At 45.1% G+C, this 21,446-nt stretch overlaps 5 protein-coding genes across 5 annotated transcripts; 4 read left to right on the forward strand and 1 right to left on the reverse strand.

Annotated features, from left to right (window-relative positions):
* Positions 1-3,400: 3,400 nt before the first annotated feature.
* Positions 3,401-4,797, reverse strand: LOC129617191 (uncharacterized). Its single transcript, XM_055532564.1, has 5 exons — positions 4,243-4,797; positions 3,993-4,172; positions 3,857-3,946; positions 3,630-3,761; positions 3,401-3,577 (listed from the first exon to the last, which is right to left on the reverse strand). The coding sequence occupies exons 1-5, from the start codon at positions 4,795-4,797 to the stop codon at positions 3,401-3,403; spliced, it is 1,134 nt and encodes a 377-aa protein (XP_055388539.1).
* A 258-nt stretch (positions 4,798-5,055) lies between these two features.
* LOC129617192 (uncharacterized) lies at positions 5,056-6,774 on the forward strand. Its single transcript, XM_055532565.1, has 5 exons — positions 5,056-5,481; positions 5,527-5,899; positions 5,968-6,227; positions 6,277-6,471; positions 6,520-6,774. The coding sequence occupies exons 1-5, from the start codon at positions 5,056-5,058 to the stop codon at positions 6,772-6,774; spliced, it is 1,509 nt and encodes a 502-aa protein (XP_055388540.1).
* Positions 6,775-7,648: 874 nt separating this feature from the next.
* Positions 7,649-8,641, forward strand: LOC129617193 (BUB3-interacting and GLEBS motif-containing protein ZNF207-like). The gene is made up of 3 exons (XM_055532566.1): positions 7,649-8,165; positions 8,257-8,465; positions 8,510-8,641. Exons 1-3 carry the CDS (start codon positions 7,649-7,651, stop codon positions 8,639-8,641), a joined length of 858 nt encoding a protein of 285 aa, XP_055388541.1.
* A 6,586-nt stretch (positions 8,642-15,227) lies between these two features.
* LOC129617194 (ADP-ribosylation factor GTPase-activating protein 2-like) lies at positions 15,228-17,036 on the forward strand. Its single transcript, XM_055532567.1, has 6 exons — positions 15,228-15,432; positions 15,856-15,928; positions 15,979-16,099; positions 16,149-16,214; positions 16,262-16,422; positions 16,469-17,036. The coding sequence occupies exons 1-6, from the start codon at positions 15,228-15,230 to the stop codon at positions 17,034-17,036; spliced, it is 1,194 nt and encodes a 397-aa protein (XP_055388542.1).
* Positions 17,037-17,167: 131 nt separating this feature from the next.
* LOC129617195 (calcium-transporting ATPase 1-like) lies at positions 17,168-20,661 on the forward strand. The gene is made up of 10 exons (XM_055532569.1): positions 17,168-17,885; positions 17,933-18,267; positions 18,320-18,787; positions 18,833-19,189; positions 19,268-19,662; positions 19,706-20,064; positions 20,107-20,199; positions 20,251-20,294; positions 20,344-20,542; positions 20,600-20,661. Exons 1-10 carry the CDS (start codon positions 17,168-17,170, stop codon positions 20,659-20,661), a joined length of 3,030 nt encoding a protein of 1,009 aa, XP_055388544.1.
* The last annotated feature ends 785 nt before the right edge of the window (positions 20,662-21,446 follow it).

Here is a 21,446-nt window from a genome sequence, read left to right on the forward strand (position 1 = left end):
GGAACGGCTGGAGGTGGAATGGATCAAGCTGCAATCGTTCTAAGTGAACAAGGCAAGTATCAGACTCGACAGATGTTGCAGTTCTTACCTTCCAATTATTTCTAGGAGCAGCGCGATTGATCCATTTCAATCCGTTAACTACTGAGCCAGTCCCCCTTCCTCCTAATGCCACACTCGTAGTCTGCAATTCTTGCCGCGAAGCTCCGAAGGCTGTTCATGTTGCAACATGTTACAACAAACGAGTTTTTGAATTGAAGCTTGCGTGTTATTTGATGTTGAAAGGCGAGTTTCCGAATGAAGAAATCGCGCCTGAAATGACCCCGAAGTTGAATTTGAAGTTGGTTCAGGAAAAGCTGAAGGTCTCGACGAAGGAAGCTTCTGATGCAGCACGCAAATACATAAAAAACGAGCCCTTTGGAAAGCGAGAAATCCAAAAGATCTTAGGGACTGCACGTCTCGACAGTTTGCTGAAATTTGTGGGTCCTGCCGTTTGGGAACGCAATTATTCGTTCGATCCTTTAAGGCAAGTCTTGAAGGCTCCTTGGACAAAACAGTTGCTCTGATATTGAATTGTTCGTCAGACGGGTGCTTCATGTTTATGCCGAAGCAAATCGAGTTATCGAATTCGCTTCAATTTGCCGGAGTGCAATTCAAGAAGACGAGAAATTGGTCCAACTTGGAAAACTACTTGACGCTTCAGACGACTCTTTATCCCTTTACTTTGACTGTGGATGCCCTGAACTGTCTGAAGTAACAGAACTGGCGCGCCAAAGTGGAGCTTATGGAAGCAGAATGACGGGCGCTGGATGGGGTGGATGCACAGTTTCGCTTGTTCATAAAAATCGGCTGGACGAGTTCTTGGAAAAGGTAATCGATTTTCCCAATTCCCAATCCCCTGACCTTTATTTCAGATGAAATCATATTTTTCGCGTAACGACCGCTTGGTCCCAATAGACGTTCCGTCTGATCTGTCTATGGCACTTTTTGCTGTTCATCCAGACAACGGAGCGTCAATTTATGCAACAACGGATGGAAAATGCCAAGAAATCAAATGGACGTAGTTTTGGTAAAATCATGATGGGTGAATTTTTGGGACACCAGGCGACAACTTACAAAATATTTTTTAAACTAATATTGCTGTTTTGAGTCTCTCCAGACAAAATAGCGTCCCCAATTTGTCCTCATCCCTAAAGGATGATGGGTTCAAAACTAAACGCGGGAGATCCGTTCAGCCTTCATTAACTTCTCGGCTCCATAAGCAATTTCCGCCCCCTGCCTCCAGATCAGAATTTAAACCAAAACTAAGAACAACCGTTGCTGCTCTGGGGTTCGGTGTTGCTGCAGTCAGTGGTCTTGCCGGAAGCCCTCAGTTTCAGATAAGTGCAAACGCACAGGAAATTGTTGACCGCAGCTGCGACGATTGGGGTCAATCTCCAAGCCGTTGTGACGCACATTGAGAACAAGGTAGAAGAGGAGAGGAAGGATAGTCCTGTAGTTTTTGGAGACGCCGCTGTATGCATGCTGAATCGGCCCCTCGTGTAGGCGGGGTCATCATCAATGCAGCGAGAATCGATTTGTCGGGACGTCATCCTTCCGCTCTACCGACTGCCTCAAGCAGGGCACGGCGGTCGGCGAAGAGACGAAGGCCGTCCGCAAAGCCAAAGTTTCAAATCAATTTGAAACGAGAAATTCCAACACAGAAGCGTCAACCATCTCAGCGATTGAAACAGTCAAAGTTGAACGATTCAGCCGACAGCCGAGGGAGTCTACGTGGTTCCTCATCAATGGCCTCAACATCCGCCATGTCTCCACGTTCCTCTGTCTCTTACTGGGATGGCGCTGGTTTCGATGACTCAAGAAGTGACGATCCCCGTCTTGGAGTCTTTCCGCCAACAATCAACACGAAACAACGTCGATGGTCGAATGGATCGTGGGTTTCTACTTCTGATTTCGGTGAAGGAATGGGGGCGTGCAACAATTCTCGGGAGCTATTGACACCAAGAAGCTTTCTTAATACTGCTCGAAGCGTTCCAAATACGCTTCGTGCATCAGAGTTTGAGTCAAGAACCCACAGTTCGGAGATTTTTGGATTTTCGGAGAAGCCATTGGAATCCCCGCCTAACAATCCATCACAAAATACTCGATTTGAGGAACCTGTGAAGAAGGCGCTTTATGAAGCTCTGAACGAAGTCTTTCAACCGTTTCTCGTTGACCCAAACCTTAAAACCCGAATTCGAGAACATCAAGGAGGACGCAATTCACCAGCCAGCCCTTCCTCTCTTTCAGTGACCAACCATTCTCAGATCGAGTCAAAAACAAGCCAATCCACCCAAACCGATGGTCAAGGTGGCTCGCCCTCACTTTCAGAATTTCCGGCTGCTGATGGGTCACCGCTTCTGCCCATCAAACAGAACCAAGCCAACAGAACCTCAGATGCGTGTGAGATTTCTAGTCCGCTCTCTTCGTTGTCACCATTATCAGAGTATTGGAGGAATTTCAAATCAAATGGTCCCAAAATCGTCAATCGATCATCCTGGTGTTTGCCTCGATATAGATCTTCAAGTTCAGAGCAAAATGATGTTCCGTTTTATTCATTGTCTTATTGTGACACAAATTCAAGAAAACTCGAAGCTACAAAATTAAATTCCATATGTGAATTCAAGACATCAAATCATAATAAACGTACATCTCTCAGTATTAATTCCCAAATCCAAAATGATCCAATTCCAAGATTGCTACAAACAACACCCGTGATTTCAAATACGTCGATTCATCCAGTCTTAGAGGAGAAGCCCCACCTCTCGGTTGCAAGAACCAATCCAGTGTCGCTTCTATCGCGTATTGGTCCATTTTGTTGCAAACCCGCAGTTCATCTTTCGATGGTTCCGAAATCGCAACGGCAAGACAAATCAACTCAAGTGATGTTTTCATCTTCTGCATCTCTTGAGGATTCAAGCACTTCCACTGACCCACTTTTTCAGAATATCCAGATGTCCACTAGCGATTCATTTGTTATATGTTGTCCATTCATGTGCTCCGCACAGGTATTCAGCAGAAGCCTTCAAAATATTGTTTTCTCTTTGTTTGCTAGTTGTTTATTATTCATTGTGAATTTCATCAACATTCCGATCTTTGAGAATTTGTGGTTCTAGCAAACATATTCAGTTTTAATTACCAAAAACTTGATAAAAGTAACAGAAAAAGGTTTACAGCAAAGGAAGACGCCATACATGTGGTTTTGTATCAACCTGAATAGAAGCCCTTGATAAATAGAGGAAAGTGGCGAACTTACCGTAGTGGTCGCGAAAAATGGTCCAACTAGGCTGACGGATAAAAATCGTATTGGCCCTGTGTGGGCTTCTTCAATAACCTCGATAAGCTGAAAAGGAAATGAGCGACGCTAAAGAGGTGCAGATGAGCCTACCGATAAATCCTCCGTCTTGAGTAACCGTATTGTTCTGTTTGCGATTCCGATGACTATTGAATCATCAGCGCTGAAATTCAATTGTGAATACCCTTTGAAATCTGGTGTCAGCTCCTCCTTGACGGTTAAGAGTTGCTTTGGATCTTCATTCACCTGTAAAAACAAAAACACAATATGTTGGTTCATGAGCTAAAGTATCACCTACTTCGTATCTGACATCAATATTCCATAATATCAAAGTTCCTTCTTTACACGCTAGGAGTGCTTTCTTATTATCGCAACTGAACGCGATCGCGTTAACCCCGCAAGGTGTTGCGAGATCCATCGCTTTCACCAACTGAAAGGCAATCAAAGACTCTTTTCATTCAACACCGTTTTTCTATCAATCAACAGCCCATGTGTTGACCAGAGCTACAGATCGAACTCAATTACCTTCTTGAATTCGTGACTTTGTGAATTAGACGCAATCTCCATCACTTTCACACCAGGTGACCAAGCAGCAGCGCCAAAAAATCTAGCGTCCTAATGCAGAGAAAATCCCTGAGATTCAACCAAGGCACACACTTACAGATGGAGACGCACCAAGATGAACATTTTTGAGCTGTTTTGTATCCACTGAAGCCAACAAGTTCAGGGAATAATCAAATACTTTGATTTCTGTATCTGTCTCTAATGATGCTGTTACAATCCACCGTCCCCTTGATGCCGTGAGCCACCGAACAGAATTTTTGTGTATTGCTGTTGCGGACTGCGCAATCTGAGAAGACATCGAATGAGTACTGGCAACGGGGGATCTCTGTTGCAAAAATGGTTCCTACTTGTTCAAACTCCGAGCGGTCATCTTTACGACCTAGTTTGATCAATTTACAGCTCAACTCTGTAGCTCCAAATATGTAAGAGTCGTCCACCGACAAATCCACTGCAGTGAAATAATCACCACTGATCGAACCTCGAATGTATGTTTGCTTTTGTAGAGATTCAACCGGATTCTCAGGATCACTGACGATGAAAACGCGTAGAGTTGAATCACTTGATGAAACAACAATCATCGTGCCACTTCGGTTAATTGATACACAAGTGACCCCATGGGTGAATCCCTTCAATGTCGTTATGTACAATGGGTGTTGCGTCGCCTTTTCTTTAGCCACTATCATCTTCTCTTTTGGATTCTGAATTTTTCGGGGTTTCTTTTTTGGCTGTTTTTTGGATGGCATCTCTTCCACTTCATCCGGCTTCTCTCGTTTTCTTCCTTTTTTTGATCCATGCCATCGATGAATCCAGAAGAAGCCAATTCCTGTTACGACTGAAGCGAAAATGAGCGAGGCTACCCACGACCACAGTGTTTGAGGGAGTTCTTCCTTGAGCACCTCCATGTTATTTTTACTCGGGCTTCGCCACAAGTACTGTTTTTCTGCTGACCCATAAGGCATGAGCCTTGATTACATCATCGCATAGACAGTCTCAGTAATTTTTCTATAATTTCCTCTAACTAGACACAGGAGTAATACAAAGCAGACGTGTGTATAATGGCATTCTAATGATCTATTTTATGACGATATAAACATTGCTCCCTGTTCTTATCTTAATCCTGTTTTCTGAAATATTAATCGGTTTTATATCTTAACGTTTCCATGTTGTTTGAGAGTTCAGCCTGCGAAGAGGAACGAGAAGTTCAAAGTGGATATTCTTGCGCACAACAATGTTTACTGAATGAGTCGACGGGGTATCGTGAGAAACGAATTCAACACTCTGCTGATGTTGAAGAGTTGATTCGAGCGCTTGGAGGATTAAATCTGGAAAAGGACTATTGGCTGCAAACAGCCGAAAGAGTGAAATCGTTAGATGCTTCCGAATGCTACGAAGGAACCAAGCAATTTCGGATGATGCTGAGCGTCAGTGGAGAGATTCCAATTCAGGCTGTTATCGACACTGGGGTTGTCCCAAAACTTGTCGAATTCATCAGCCCTGCTGGGGATTCATGCGAAAATCCGTCTCTACAATTCGAGGCTGCCTGGGCGTTAACAAATATCGCCAGCGGAACTGGAACCCAAACTGAAGTGAGACTGTGCGATGTCTGCTATTAAAATCATATCGTGTGGCAGGTCGTTGTCGGATCGGGTGCAATTCCGTCATTCATTCGTCTGTTGGATTCTTCCCGCGAGGATCTCCGCGAGCAAGGAATGTGGGGACTTGGTAACATCGCGGGTGATCGTGCGGATTATAGAGACGCAATTCTCGCTGTTCCCGGAATTATTCAAAAGTTTGTTGATGCATGTCGCCGAAGCCGTCGCGTTTCAACAACAAGAACTGGAATGTGGAGCCTGTCGAACTTGTGCCGTGGAAAGCCTCGTCCCAAGTTCCAACTGGTTTCTCCCGCTGTTCCTTATTTGTCTCAAGTTTTGCATAGCAGCTCCGATGATGATACTCTGAGTGATGCGTGCTGGGCTCTTGATGGATTGAGCGAACATCCTACTGGTAAAAAGAATACTCTTCCGATTAAACGCCTGTTTGATGTAGTCTGAGATCCGTTATGTTGTTTTCAGGTATTGCCACAATGCTCTCTCATAGCGTCGTTCCAATTTTGTGTCGTCTTTTATCGCATCGTGAATTAGTAGTTCAAAGACCTGCACTCAGAGTCATCGGACAAATTGCTGCAGGGGATACGGAACAAACGCAAGAAGTCATTGATCATGGAGTTCTCTTCAACCTTAAAGTTCTTCTCGATTCTCCACGCAAGAGCATTAGGAAAGACGCATGTTGGACCCTCTCGAATATCTCGGCCGGATCTGCCACTCAGTTGCAAGTAAGAGACCAAGTAACACTGAACTAAGGAAATGCATTACTTATGGCAGGGGGTGTTATCGGCAGGGGTGATCCCTAAACTGGTTGAAGTGTTTCGGTCTGATAATGAGCTTGAAGTCAAAAAAGAAGCTGCATGGGCAATTTGCAATGCGTGCACATCAAGAAAGCAAGAGCATCTTGAATATTTGATTTCTAGTCATTGCGTTCAACCTGTTTGTGAAATGTTGACAATCGATGACCTCAAAGTAAGAACCAATACTTCTTTTTTCATCCATTGATTCTGGTTCAATCAGATCCTTGAAGTCGCTCTTGAAGCTCTTGATAACATTTTGGAGTTTGGAAAACAGATGCAACAACTTCTGAATCAACCTGGAAATGTTTGCGTAGAACTCGTGAAGAATTGTGAAGGGTTTTCGTATCTCTACAATCTTCATCATGTCACTCAAGGGTTTGGAAGTTTCGCTGTTTGGGAGAAATCTGGTCGAATTTTGGAACAATGGAAAGCACACCCTCAGCAATCCCAGCAGCAACTGACACAAGCCTGGTAATCTGTTTTAGAAAGGTGCCCCCCCCCCCTTGAATCGTTACTCTCATTGTTTTGTTTCCGCAATCTCCTTTCTTGTTCCATCGAATCGTTTTGACGCTATTTTTATTAATTTGTGTTAATTTTTGTATTTGTAAACTGATGAAATTATTAAAGGCCAAAATAACCAAAAAGGCTTAAGCACCACAAAAATGGATCGATATCTCATTCAGAAGTGACAGCAGGACGCCATATGATAACAACTTCACCGCGAGCCATAGACAGGAACGCTGATTGATCTGATGGGAGATGCGTGTCCGCAACAGTTCTTACACCGTCAACAATCACACCATTTTTTCCGACAGAATTAAGAATCCAACGTTGAGACTTGAAATCAAAATGAATACAAAAGTGTTTTTTAGAAACTTGTTTGATTCGACTTGTAACAAAAAGTGTCGAAACTCGGCAAAGTGGATTGCTGGAAGGACTTCCTGCGAAATTGGACCAATGAATGATCCACTACACGTCGACTCACCCACGAATTGTTCATCGACGGTGAGACTCGCTTCTGGAGTACTTTCAGATCCACGGCCCACAGCCAGCCGGAGAGTTTGAAGGAAGAATGAGAAGGGTGGATGATCGGCTATGTGAACCTCAAGAAGGGCGAAACCCTGATTCTCTCCACTGAAGTCCATTTCATCAAGAAACTTCACTATCTGCGACGTCGTCTGACATTCAACAGCAGCGGTGTAAGATGTACGCCATATGCTAAAACCACGTCTCCTTGTGTATGAGTGGGGTCCTCATCATCAACACATTTGTTCTCCAAAAGGTGGAACCTTTTTCATTAGTCCCGCTTGTCAAAAGTTGTCCCACAGAAGCCAAACTGGTTAATCCAAATGGGGAGAAAAAAGCGCAATAGAGCTCAGTTGAAGCCCTTTTGTTTTTATTGTGAGCGCGAATTTGACGACGAGAAAGTTTTGATTCAACATCAAAAGGCAAAACATTTCAAATGCAGCTCGTGCAACAGAAAGTTAGATACGGCGACAGGACTGGTCGTCCATATGCTCCAAGTTCATAAGGAGACAATCAGTCGTGTCCCAAATTCAAGCAATGGAAGAGATAACCCCGATTTAATCATTCATGGCATGGATGGTGTCCCAATCGAGTTACTGAATGAGAAGCAGGCAAAATTAGATGAAGAACGCGGTGCGGTCAGACACTCAAAATCCGCGCATACAACATTCGGCATGTCTATAATGAGTGGCTTCTTTAATCAAATGCAACAGCAAGCACATCATGGAATCCCAGGAATGATGGGAGGACCCCTTCCTCCTGGTTTTCAGCCCCCTCCAGCAATGCTTGGAGGGATGCAACCACCAGTCCCACCTCAATTCATGATGAATCAAATGTCTGGTACGTAACTCCTATCTATAAGACAAAGGATGTTTGATTGTAGCGGTTTTATGATAGCAGTCACTGAAGTTTTTTATCTGTCTGTTTTTAGGGCAACCTAATCCATTCGCAATGAACCAATTCATGGCTCATATGCAACAAGGCCCTCAAGCAGCCTTTACAGCCATGTTTGGTTTACCAGCTCCCAAAGTTGATCCTGCAAACCCTCAAGCTCCCTCCCAACCACAACTTCCCTCAGTCCCAGCAACGCTGCCGTCAGCCTCGTCAATCGGTGTGCATCCTTCGGGAGCTGACTTCTCTGTGAGTAAACATTTTGTGGTGGCTGTGCAAACTCCATTTCTCAGACAACATCTGCCCCTGCTGCTTCTTCTCGGCTTCCCGGTCTCCTTTCTACAGCACTGGCTGCAGCAAGAGGTGGGGGTCGTTTGATATTCGACCCCCCGGACGACTCTGTAAGGCATCCGATTCACAGTTGAAGAATATCACAGATGCTCATAATGCCATTTCTCATGATCCTCGTTGTCTCCGTTCAGATGTCTCCGGAAGAGATCCGTGCCCAGCAACCTCAATACTCACAGCATCTGGCTGTCAGAATTGAGTCCTCTTGAGATTGTATTCCATTATTCGTGCTCAATTCAGTTTTATCCACCATTAACTGTTTCAACTGATGCGATTCAGAGTACAGGGGGTCTGAAGTGTTTGAGAACTGTTGCTGTGTTCTGTTTGTGTAAGCTGACTCGAGCGCACGCTAACAGAAAAATATGAGCATCACTTTCCCACACCCAGTTTCCAACGAACCGAATAAATTCTAAAATCTATGAAGCTGAATAAAACAATTGAAGGAGCTTAAAACAAATTAATAACAAAAATCAAAGTAATTCTACAACGAGCCATCCGAGGGGTCTGAGAGTGGCGTTGGATCATTCTTGGAATCGTCTTCATGATCTGGACTTGAGCTTTCAAGATGAAATCCTCCTCGTTGAACCATTTGAAGCCCGAAGAGGCAAGCCTGTCTGTAAGCGCGTTTAACGCCATTATAGTTGAGGGGGTTGAATGCTTTCGTTGTTTTCGTGTTTGATGAAAAATCTTTAGTATAGAAAACGGAAAAGGCCTGAAAAACAAAATATCTCGATTACTCAAAACCAACAAGTCCTTCTTACTTGTTTTTGTGGAACCCAACAAATATTGCTAAATCTTTCAAGCTGACTGGCTTGCTGATCTGCATCTTCACATGAATCTGCTGAATCATACAAACACTTTTCTTGAATTTCTTTGACGTGTTTCAACAATCGCGAGTGATGAGGGAAGTTGGTTGACACCCCCGAGTCCAAGCTAACTTGACTTGCATTCGAATCAAATCGCGGACGTTTTAAGGTTGAAGCTCGTCGAGATTGGACGTCATCTTCTTCATCTTCATAATGACTGATGTTGCGACGCGATACCGTTCTTTTTTTTCCTTCTCGGGGCTGTTTTTGTCTTTTTCTCTTTCGGTGTTTTAGCTGGACTCTTGAGGACCCATCCGTCCCACTTCCATATTCTGAAGGATCTGCTGCAAGAGACATTCTCCTCCCAGCTGCCTCCCCATCGCCTTCACCATCCAGTTCGCATTCAAGCGGAATTGATTCTTCAAGACTCATCGGGGCCACTTGCTCCATAGTTCGGTCCGATTCACTCTCATTGGGATACTGCGGAACTCCACTTTCCAGATTCTCTTTTCGTTCTTCAAGCCACAAGAAAGCTAAATGCCATGTTGAAACAGGCGTTCTGCAGAAAGAGGAAATCAGTGCGAATCCCTATTTCCTCACACTAACGCAGTTCTAAGCGGAAACCACTTTTTCTTCCCATCGTCTGCAGTTGCAAGAAATCCTCTTCTATCAGGGCACCACCGGATTGAGTCGCACGCTGGTAACCAATGTAATTCTTCGGCGTGTCGATCGCGAAGTTCAGGCGCACCAAAGCGCTCTATTTCCATGCTATTGTTGCTTCCTAGATGCTGATCAACTTCTTGAGCTGGCGCGTCATCTTGAACAGAATCATCTAAAGAATAAAAGTTCATCACTTCACCCTTCTAGACTCTCTATGACTTGCCTTGCAATCGTTCCTCTTCATCACCATCTCTCATGGATTCCTGACCTTGTAACTTCTTATCCGAAGACACATGCATCATTTCAAATTCCTCACAAGTGGTTGGAAGTGGTTCCGCGAATTCCGGAGTCATTTTTCCGGCCCTGGAATCGCGCTGTATGAGTTGAGCTTGTGATCTTCGACCCCTTCCTCGACGTTTTGGAAGTTGAGATCTTCGCACAGATTTTCCGTCACCTCCACCTCTTGTCTTCGTTTCCCAAGGCTCGACGGTCTTCAAAAAATCTGACGCAGCCTCAAACGCCCCATTAATGCCACCAAATTTCTTGGGGTCAAATGTCTTGAACCTTTTCTTTTTATTGATGATGGACGAACTGTTTGGGTCCTTAAAAACTGCGAAAAATCGGCTCGTCGTTCTCGCCCAAATTAAACCCGAAGGAAAAGGGTGCAGCGCTGCAACAGCCGTTGCATGGCTGGCTCGTCTGGCTTCTGTGTCCATTGCTTCAATGCTGCTAGGATCATCAACTGCATATAAACCATCCTCATTGGGATCCTCATATGCTGCTTCTGCCAATACCAAGGATGTCTTTCGTCTTCCTCTACTAGCCGCAAGGGGTGCTTCAGTCGGCGCAACGTGTCGCTGATCTCCATCAAGATCTGTCTCTCTGCTTGTTTCGCAACTCACCATCGATGCATCATTCCCAAGCCATCGTGGTGCTCTTGTCACTGTTGCTGAAAAACTCAGCTCTGCAGCTTCAACATCAATTTTCGCGGCTTCAGCGTCCCCTTGTTCTGTTAACCATTGAACAGCAGCACGCCAATGATTCCTAACATCTTCCTCGGATTCTGCTCTCCAAACTTTCACCTCCCCATCGTATTCTGCTGCCCACTGTTGGTTTGAGCGACTCCAGTGAAGAGTTCGTAGTTTTCTATCTCCAGTTTCACACTCTGATGCCACTCTTGTGAGCACATGAATGAAGCTCCGATTTCGAAGGGCAACGGCTTTTCTGAACGCCTCATCAACTCCGCCGTGTTTCCGGGCTGGTAGTGATGTTGCAATTAACGTTCTTCCGTCGTCTTTCCAAAACCGCACAGACCACGTCAATCGTTTTGAATTCCAAGAAATTCCTCTTGGCCAAGGTCTCAGCCGTTTTGCTGTTGCATTTGCTTCATTAAAACTAACTGGATTATCGATACATGCGGCCGCTTTATCTGGTTCAAATTCATCTCTCAGAAGTGACCGAGCCATTGACTGTGGTCTGCAACTGGTGGTTGCGTTGACTAAACCCGCAGATGCTGATGCACCACTCATTCCAACATGTTTATCATAACTGGATCGACGTCCTCTTCGTCTTTTTGGGACAATCAGAGTCCCATCATCTGAACCTCCCTCAATAAGGGACGGGCTTCCCTCATCTGATGATGAAAGTGGAGGAACCAAATAACGTTCTGCATGTCGCGATCGAGCTGCTGAGGTTGATGTTTTCGTGTGCGCTACTTCATAACTATCAACGATAGGGATGTCAGGAACAATTTCTTCTCGACGTTTTTGATACAAGTCAAATCGTCTCCTTGTCGTTCTCCAAAATTCAATTGCACTAAACAAGAAACAACAAATAGAAGCAATTGAACTCCTTCTGAAATTCTACCTCGACATTTCTTCGCCTGCAAGAGGTTCGTCTCGTTGACTTTTCACCGCAGCGAGTTGCTGCTGAATCGACCAGTTGCGCCGTTCCGATGCGACCAAAGACGCTGTCACTGCAACAGAGTCGGTGATGATCAACGCATTCAATATTTTGTTGTAAAATTTGTTATTTTCTCAGTAATCATCTTACCTGCTTCAAGAATCGCCCTCGCCATGAGTAGTTCACCATGCTTTTTCACTTCAAGGGGTGTTTCAAGTTGACTGCATTCTTCTTGCTTTTCTCGTGGGCTTTCTGGGTTGGAAGCGTTGGTTTTCAGGTGGCCCTTATACAAGCGGCAGATAACGTTCAAATTCGCCATATTTGGACCCGCGCTGGAGAGACACTCACGGCAAGGTCTTAAACGACGAAGTGGTGTTTCATCGCCTCTCAACAGTCGACTGAAATTTTTTGTAGCCAAGGATGTTCGAGCAGTTGAACGCTTCCTATGCCCCTTATTCGTCTGATGACTTCCTGTATCGCTTGAGGGATTGTAGAATGTTTGAATTCGTCTGAAGAGAGAATCGCTCGAAGGGACAGAAGAATCTCAGATACTCACCTCGCAAAGTCGCGACATCTTGTGCAAAACCATTCGCAATTCGGCGGAGGAGGTTTTTGTGAATCAGGCCAACCAAAAGAATATTGCAAACATGAAAAATGAAACGGCTTTTGGCAGCCATCGCAAGTGAGTGTTAAGGAACTGTTGCTCCCTAGTGTTCGATAACAAATGTGGCAGACGGACCAGCGAGGAATTTCATCAAAAAGGGAAGAAAGAGGAACACGAACTTTTGACTGCGCTGAAGAAGAGGAAGAGACAATTTTTGAACGTTCTAGCTCCCTGATTTCTGTTACCTCTATTGGACAGAAACTCATTCCACAAAAGCGGCAAATCCGAACGGCGTCTCTGTTTTTGCCAAATGTCTCCCTTGTCGATCAGAAGTTCATCGCCCTCATTGATTTCAACCCCGGATATGTTCGTCAAGACAAAAAACGGGAGTCCGCGGATAGAAACGACGTGAAAGCGACAATTTGGACGTCGAACGTCCAAAGAAAAAGCAGAAGCATTAGAAATTGGAGATTCATGGTGGGTGCCAAACATCGAGATGGGAGCGACGGGATTAATTCTGGGACTCGAGAGTGACCACGAGGAGGAAACAGGACGGGGAGGTGTGGTGATGGAAGTAAGCTGAAAGACTTCCGATTCAAGCGAAAGATTTGGTGAAGGAGCGTCTAGAATCGATTTATGAAAAGGATCCCAAAGCGACTCAAAATGATTAACAAAAAAGACGGGAGTAGTCGCTTGCCTGCAATCGATGACTCTCGTATTCAACTTGAGTGTTGGGCAGAATGAAATGTCTGAAAGAAAACAATCAACAAGAGGGCAACTCGTCATGTCACTCACTTGGTGCGTTCCCAATTTGAATTCCGAGAAGCCAATCGTGACGAGGGAGAGCGTGATGAACAGAAGTATTTTGAAGAGGATCCTGTTTCATGTCGATTGGTGCGAGAGTGGGATGTTCTGAATTTGCATTGAAAGAGAGGTCACGAATAACTCCCCACAATGTCCCAAAAATCATGGGAGGCCGAGACTGGAAAAAAGAGGATAACAAATCGATGAAAGATATCGAAATCCATGAAGACATACCTTCACATTGTTGGTGTCGTCAAACAAGTGGGTTTCATGATCTCCCTCTGGCGATGAAGAGTCTTTTTCGAGTCTTTGGTTTGATTTGCTGCTCTTCTCTCTCTTGATCAGATTTCTGTATCGCAACGTGAAAACAGGTCTTTCGCTCGGAGTCGAGAGTCTCGTATGATGCAATGGGTCAGTGACCCTTTCAATTTGGATGGAATTTGAAGTTGGATTGATAAAAACTGAATTATAGAGAGATTGTCGAAATTTTCTCTCGCTTGTTGAGATTTCTTGTCTTCCGTTTGTAAATTCCACAAGTCCCAAAGTTTCCGATACAAACAGATCCTCAACGATTTCTCGACTCAGCGAACGAATAGCGTCATACAATTGTTTTACTTCGACCGATTCGATAGTCATATTGAGAGCGTGATTTAGTCCAAGTCTTTCAAATTCCTGCCTCATATGTGAGTGCCACTTGTGATCCTGACATCCATCATCGCTGCGATGCATTCCCATGCAAACGTCAGAACCTGGGGGTTCTTCCCTGCGGAGTGTTGGAATTCCATTCGAAGACTCTTCAGCACGCCTGGCGATCAGTCCAGTTTCTTCGGTCAGTCTTTCGTGAGTGACCTTCGAGCCGATTCCTCCTCCTCCGGTAAATATCGAGCTGAATAGACTCGAGTGGGACACATTTGGGATGAAATCGTTCGTGGCCTCTGATGTGACTTTTGTGGAAGGTGTTAGGTCTTCTCTGTTGTATCGGTCAGCAGAATTAAAAATTCTGTTATTCTGAAAGCCTTCTGAATTCCAATCTTCCTCTGCAGGAATTAGGTCATCCATTGACGACCCATCAAGAGATCCCATAAGAGAATTGTTGTACAGGAAGCCTTGCATTCTATCACCACTCTTTTCAAATTTCACTGCCTGTCCCATATAACTTTCGGGAATTTCTTGATCTTTCCTTTCCTCCCTCCAATTTTCAATAATATATCTGTCTCCATTGAAATCCTCCTGGTTGAACTCCACAGATCTTGCGTGTCTCATGGATTCTCTGGTTTGGGGAAATCCGTAAGCTCCATTAAGCCTACTGGTTTCATAATCCGTATTTAGATTGTAATTATCTTTGTATCTGGGAAGATGAGTGTCTTTGAGAGTTCCATCCATATGAATAACGAATCAAGTAAAATTGATTTAAGTCCAGGATTCCTGTCTATCCGGCCCGTCAATTCTCATAAATCACCATCAAGCTTTATCTTTGTTAGTTCAAACACTCATATATGGGATTCAATGGTTGATGCTACCCCATTTGTTTGTTTGCAGAAAACCTGGTACCTTCTGTGAATTATAAAACAAGCTCCGAAAGTTTGATTCTGTAAGAAGTTTTAGAAGATTATCTTAATTATCAGATCAAGTTTGAAAAATCAAAACTGATAAGGAGTAAATCTAACGCTGAAAGTGAAAGCCTTTCGAGCGAAGACGCGCTCCAGCCTCATCGATTTCCTGATCAAAACAATGGAATCGTTTGGAAGTGCGAGCACTTACCCGTTTCAACTTCTCAGTCTCTTGAGGGCAATTATTGAACCTCAAAATACCAAGAAGAACGCAACCAACTGAATACACGCCCAAGGCAACGATCAACAAAATTGGGGACTAAAAGAAAAGCGAGAAATGAGGCGAACATATGTTCTGCCTCCTTACAGCCTTCCATATGAGAGAGCAAATTTGACAGCTATTGAAGGCGTTCCAAAATGTCAACCAAACTGCTATGTAGGCAAGGCAGCCTATGGAAAACTTTTTGCCCCGGGAAACCATTCAAGAGGAAAATTGCCTCCTTGGTGTGAAAATCAAGATCAAACTTCAGGAGAACTGACAGGTGCGTGCCACAAAAAAATCAATGCGTATTTGGTTCGACCTGTCTGAAGCTGCAAGTTAAGAGTTGGTGAGTGCTGGTATCTGAACAATATGCCACCCACAGAAGCAACGAGACAGCGATCGTGTATGTTTGAGTCCACGAAAACCAAAAAAAATCGAACATTTTTGTTGAACACTTGAACTGCTAGTGAAGAAATTTATACTAATAAGGACGGGGTGGTAATTTAAGTGATCCTTTTTCTATTGCTGTCCCTGCTGGAGATTTAGTCATTCATCCTTCCTCACTCTTTTCAACAACATGGATGCTGAAACGCAGCAATTTTTCAAACACCTTAGAGAAGAAGATCCTGAGAATCTTCGTTGTTTTGATTGTGGTAGACCAAACTTTCTTTGCTTTCTCACATGATCAATATCTGCCTTTTAGGACAGTCCAATCCGCAATGGGCTTCCGTTTCTCACGGAATTTTTATCTGTTTAATGTGCTCTGGAATCCACAGGTAAACCCCACATAAGTACGATTTGTTTTCAACGTTCGTTTTATCGGTAGGAGTCTTGGAGTCCATATCACTTTCGTTCGTTCAGCAACTTTGGATGCTTGGGCCGCCGATAAGAAGAGTCTGATGACTTGTGGTGGCAATTCAAAATGCAAAGCGTATTTTGTTCAGCAAGTAATTTAACACATAAGGTGCAGTGAAACCATCTTCTTTTCATTTGAAGGGAATTGATGGCTTTCCTATAAATAAGAAATACAATACTAGAGCCGCTGCCCATTATCGCCTCACTGTAAGTTCCTTGATATTCGCTCCTGCAAACAACTGTGATGTTCGCAGCTGAAGGCTATCGCTGAAGGCCGTGAAGCTCCTCCTCCCCTTCCTGAAGGAGTTGGTGCGATTGTCGAAGATGAGGAAGGTGAGCGATCGCGACAAATCTCACCTAGTATGAGTTTCTCAGCAGGGAACGCAGCGCGGAGTTCCACGACAGCAGATACAGCGTAGGTTTCTTTTTGCTGTTCGCTGTTAGTCTTTCGTCTCTCTTAGAGGTTCTTCTTTCCGATCTGGAAGTACGTGGAACGCCCCAGCACCAGATTGGTCTAACTGGTCTGTTGGTGGAGCGCTTTCGGGAATTTGGGAATCGACAAAAGCTGCTGCTTCAACCGCAGCTGTGACCATCCAAGATCAGCAAGTATTGGAGTCCCTCAAAACTGCGGCAAGTAGCTCGGCAGCTTGGGTTGGCGACAAAAGCCGAGCAGCAGTGACTGCCGTACAGGTACGTGCCCCGGGTGCTGTTATACGACACGTCGAGCTGCTTTGCAGGACGAGCATTTCTGGCAAAATGCCGGAGAGAAAGCAAAGGCTACAGCCCACTCCCTCGGAGAAACGGTCTCAAGTGGAGTACAGAACGCAGAAGCCTGGATCTCCCACCAGATGGGAGAGGAGTCTGCGGCAGCGCAACGGACGCCAGATGCACCCGAAGCTCCATCTGCCACCAACAGCGGTGGAAACGCGCAACCAACCAGGATGGGATCAACTCCCAACTCGCCGCCCCAATAGCAACGTTTTGATTCATGTTTCTGACAGACCTTTGATTTTTTGTGCTTCACCCTGAACACCTCGTCTACATGCATCTGACTTTCTCTGTTGGACATTTATTCCGTTTCTGCCAGTGCCATGCATAGATCGGGCTCGAACGTCCCCCGGAGGGCGCTGAGTGGCGCTCACACCAATCTCGCTACAAAGATGCTATTAACCTCGACGCCATCGAGAAATTTGAGTGAGAAATTTCACGAAGGGTCAGCTTGGAATATTTCGGATTATGCTGATAACGAGACTCAAGAAATTGTTGAGCGATTGAGTCGCTCTCAATTGAGTTTAAAGGACCTCGTCGAGTACGCCAGACAAACAGATCCTGCTGCATTTGCGAGAGTGCAACAGAATGTCGGACAGCCATGTGGAAGAAACAGATGGAGTTCATCTCCCGTGGAGGACCTTCTCCTGGAATTTGAGTCGAATGTAGATACGGGTTTGGACGACGATCAGGTTCTCATTAACCGCGAAAAGTACGGTCCAAATATATTAGAGACGGAGAAGCGTGTCCCAGTTTGGAGGCTATTTTTAGAACAGTTCATGAACCCCATTATGATCCTTCTTGGCGTTGCCGCTGTAGTACCTCTGGCTTTTCAGCAGTGGGCTGAAGGCGTGGCAATCTTACTTACAATTTTATTGAATGCTTGTTTAGCTACATATATGGAAAAATCCGCTGGCGACGCTTTGGCAAAGTTAGCGTCGCTGGCTGCTCCTCATTGCAAAGTCTTGAGAAATGGTGAATTTGTTGAAATAGAGGCAATAGATTTGGTTCCGGGCGACATCGTTAAATTGGACACGGGAGATTCGGTTCCAGCTGATTTGCGCTGCATCAGAGTATCAGAACTCAAAGCAAATGAAGCGATTCTTACCGGTAGGCGTTCTTCATTCTGAGAACGATGGTTTCATGAGTTTCATCAGGCGAATCGGAAGACGTTAAGAAATCGCTAATTTCGAAGGACAATGAAACACCCTTTGCAACAAATTTGTGTTTCGCATCAACTTCTATCACAAATGGCAATTGTATGAGTCTCGTGTACGCAACGGGAATGGACACTCAAGTCGGCAAAATTGCAGAACAATTAGCAAAAGAGTCAAAGGGAGGTTCAAAGCTGACTCCTATGCAGCGCGCACTGAACAAGCTTGGCGGTCTGATCGCAATCATAGCGATTTCAGTTCTCATTATTATTGTTATTATCGCAATTGTGACGGGATACAGGGACCCATCTCATCCCGACATGGATCCTACATTAGCTGTAAGTTTCAACACTAACAATTTCTCAGTGACTCATATTGTCTTCTGTATAGATAATTCTCGTTGCAGTGGGGTTCTGTGTCTCTTCAATTCCTGAGGGTTTACCCATGGTTGTCACAATTTGTCTATCTCTCGGATGTAAAGATATGGTTGCACGTCGAGCGAATGTTCGAAAGTTGCCCGCCGTCGAAACTCTGGGATCGTGCACCGTGATCTGTTCCGACAAGACAGGAACGCTGACGGAAGGGAAGATGACGGCTATTCAACTTGCTGTCCTAGGAAGGGGAATCGGCTGCACAGCCGCTGCTGACCAGCCATGGGATAGGAAGCATCTCGGCGAGATCTTTGGGTTTTTCCCAACGAAGGGATTCGATCCGAATGGGGGAATTTTTTTGGAATCTGCACTGACTGAAGACGTGCGGAAGAAAATCGTAGCAAAGTGGGAGACCCGTGAGATGCACAATTTTGACGACATCTCGACTGATTTTGGAAATCCAAAGCACGATAGTCTGCGCGGACATGTGAGTTGGCGAATACCATAGATTTCCTTTACATTGTTCTCTCAGATGGTCCGCGCGACGTGCTTGGCTGGTTTTCTCAACTCGACCACTGTCCACCTTGAAAAGGACAAGGAGACTGATGCGTGGGTTGCGAGGGGTAACATGTCGGAAGGGTCTGTCGTTGTTGCTGCTGCGAAAGCAAGATGGTCCAGTATTGAAGGAATTGGTGATGACCCAAATTTGATTTATCCAGCGATCAAAGAATTAGAAGTTCCTTTTAACTCATCGCGTAAAATGATGGCAACAGTCCACCGATTGCGCCAGGAGAGTTACTTTGATCGAATTTTTATTGGAGGAATGAGTTCAACTGTGTCCTTTCCATTCGTTGCATTGATAAAGGGAGCACCAGACCGCCTTGCTCAGGTCAGTCGAAAAGACCTTTCTGTCAATTCTGTGCTTCGTTGTTGTCTCCGGTTAATATTTGTTTATTTGATTTCTCAGCAAGTCAAGTACCTGGTGAAAAATTCCGGTGGGGCACGAATGGAAGTCGATTGGGACACGCCGTCCGTTTCCGCGGATGAACTCTCGTACATTCTCTCTCTCAACGACCGCATGTCTGGAGACGCTCTTCGCGTTCTTGCGTTCACGTTGATCCCTCTCACCACCGAAAACGTCCATACGCTTCGCGCGATGCCAGAGGCCGACCAGCGGCTGAGTTTCTTGCTTAAGGGCCCAGTGGTGATGCTTGGGCTGTTGGGATCGCTCGACCCTCCCCGTGTTGGTGTGAAAGAGGCGGTTGATCAGTGCGCTGCTGCCGGAGTGAAGGTTATCATGATTACAGGAGATCAAAAGTGTACTGCAGCCGCAATTGGTAGATCAATAGGACTTCTCAAAAAGTGAGTCGCAAAACCAGACGAGTGTTTCCAATTGTGTTCCCAGCGATGCAGATCTTGAGGATTTGGAAGCTTGTGATCAAGTTGTCGTTTGCTCAGAGCTTCATGAAGGTGGAGACGCTTTGAGACCTCACATAAGCGAGGACGATCTCGATTCCATCACAAAACGAATTCGGGTTTTTTCACGAGCTCAGCCTGAGGATAAAATTGCAATTGTAAACTCGTTGGCTCGTCAAGGGGAAGTGGTTGCAATGACGGGAGATGGCGTTAACGATGCACCAGCACTGAAGGCCGCTCATATTGGCATAGCGATGGGCATAACAGGAACCGATGTAGCCAAAGGTGCAGCAGAGATGGTCCTTATGGATGATAATTTTTGCACCATTGTTTCGGCTATCGAAGAGGGTGAGAATTGAATTTCCCAATTACTTTTGAGTTAATTTTCAGGCCGACATATTTATGCTAATATTCAGAAGTTCGTTTGCTTTCTATTGGGAACGAATATTGGTGAAATTATTTATTTAACGATCGCCATTGCGGGTATGTTCACGCGTGCGTGTGTGTTTTCGACATACGCCGTTCTCTTTTAAGCGGGAATGAAAATGCCAGTCGAGGCCCTTCAAATTTTGTTCCTTGTACGTATGAGACAATAGCATGCTTTCCTCTCACGGGGCTTCTTTGCAGAACCTCATTTGCGACGCCGGTCCTGCCGCAGCTTTAGCGCGTGAGCCTGCAGATTCAGACACCATGCAGCAACCACCCCGCAAGAAAAACGAGCATTTAATGACGTGGCATTGGTGGCTGTATGGGAACATCCCGCACACTCTCTTTGAAGCCGCATGCGTTATTGGGTGCCTCGTCAGTGCCATGTACTTAAGCACAGGTAAGAAATTCTTATAGATGTGCTTCAACTTCCCATTCAGGGTCTATATTGATCAAGGATATCAACAACCAGTGCTACACCTATGGAAACGATATTCCGTATTATTGCCAATCCGCTGAATTTGTTCCCGAATTTCAAACTCCTCCAGCAGGGAGCGCAGGGTTTCACACGTCGATCGACTATTGGGATCCCATCAACAAGAAATTCATCCAGCTTCTGAAAGTTCGGCCCGGAAAGTCGTCCACCCAATTAACTCCAGAGGATTTTGGGATCAACACTGTAGGGCAATTATTACTGTTCCCTCCCATTCTCTATCGTTAGGGTTGCGATGGTTGGTGCCGCCCTGATAGCAAAGAGAGCATCCCTGAGGGCTACATTTATGTTAATACACGTGGCTCTCGCATCGCCACAACCCAGACGTTCATCACTGCAGTGTATTGCGAAGTCTTTCGCGCGTTGACTGTGCGTTCCTGGGACTCGTTCCACAAGGTCCTCAATCGCAATCCATGGATGCATCTTGCCTGTTCTTTCTCCGCCGTTTCAACGCTCATTATCACAATCATTCCAGGACTTAATTCGATCTTTGGCACAATTCCAATTCAATGGTGGTATGGAATATGTTGCGAGTTACTCATCTGCGCGTCTCTGTCAGGCAATACTCTCTTGCAATTGGGTGGGGTATGCTCAACTTGATCCTTGATGAAGTCATTCCCAAGCCTCTCTATCGTCTCCGTCGCAAGAGAGCTCAAAATCGAGGAAAGACTCCTGATTCTTAGAAATTTTTTTTCATACTTTTTCAGTACTTCACCTTCTGCATGTAGCTGATCAACCTTTCTTCCCTATTTAAGAGAGAATGTGTTTGCCGTGGTTTGAACAACTTGGCGGTCATCTTCGACTTCCATAA

Source organism: Condylostylus longicornis, unplaced genomic scaffold (assembly GCF_029603195.1).
Source record: "Condylostylus longicornis isolate FDR11 unplaced genomic scaffold, ASM2960319v2 ptg000452l, whole genome shotgun sequence".
Lineage (NCBI taxonomy): Eukaryota > Metazoa > Arthropoda > Insecta > Diptera > Dolichopodidae > Condylostylus > Condylostylus longicornis.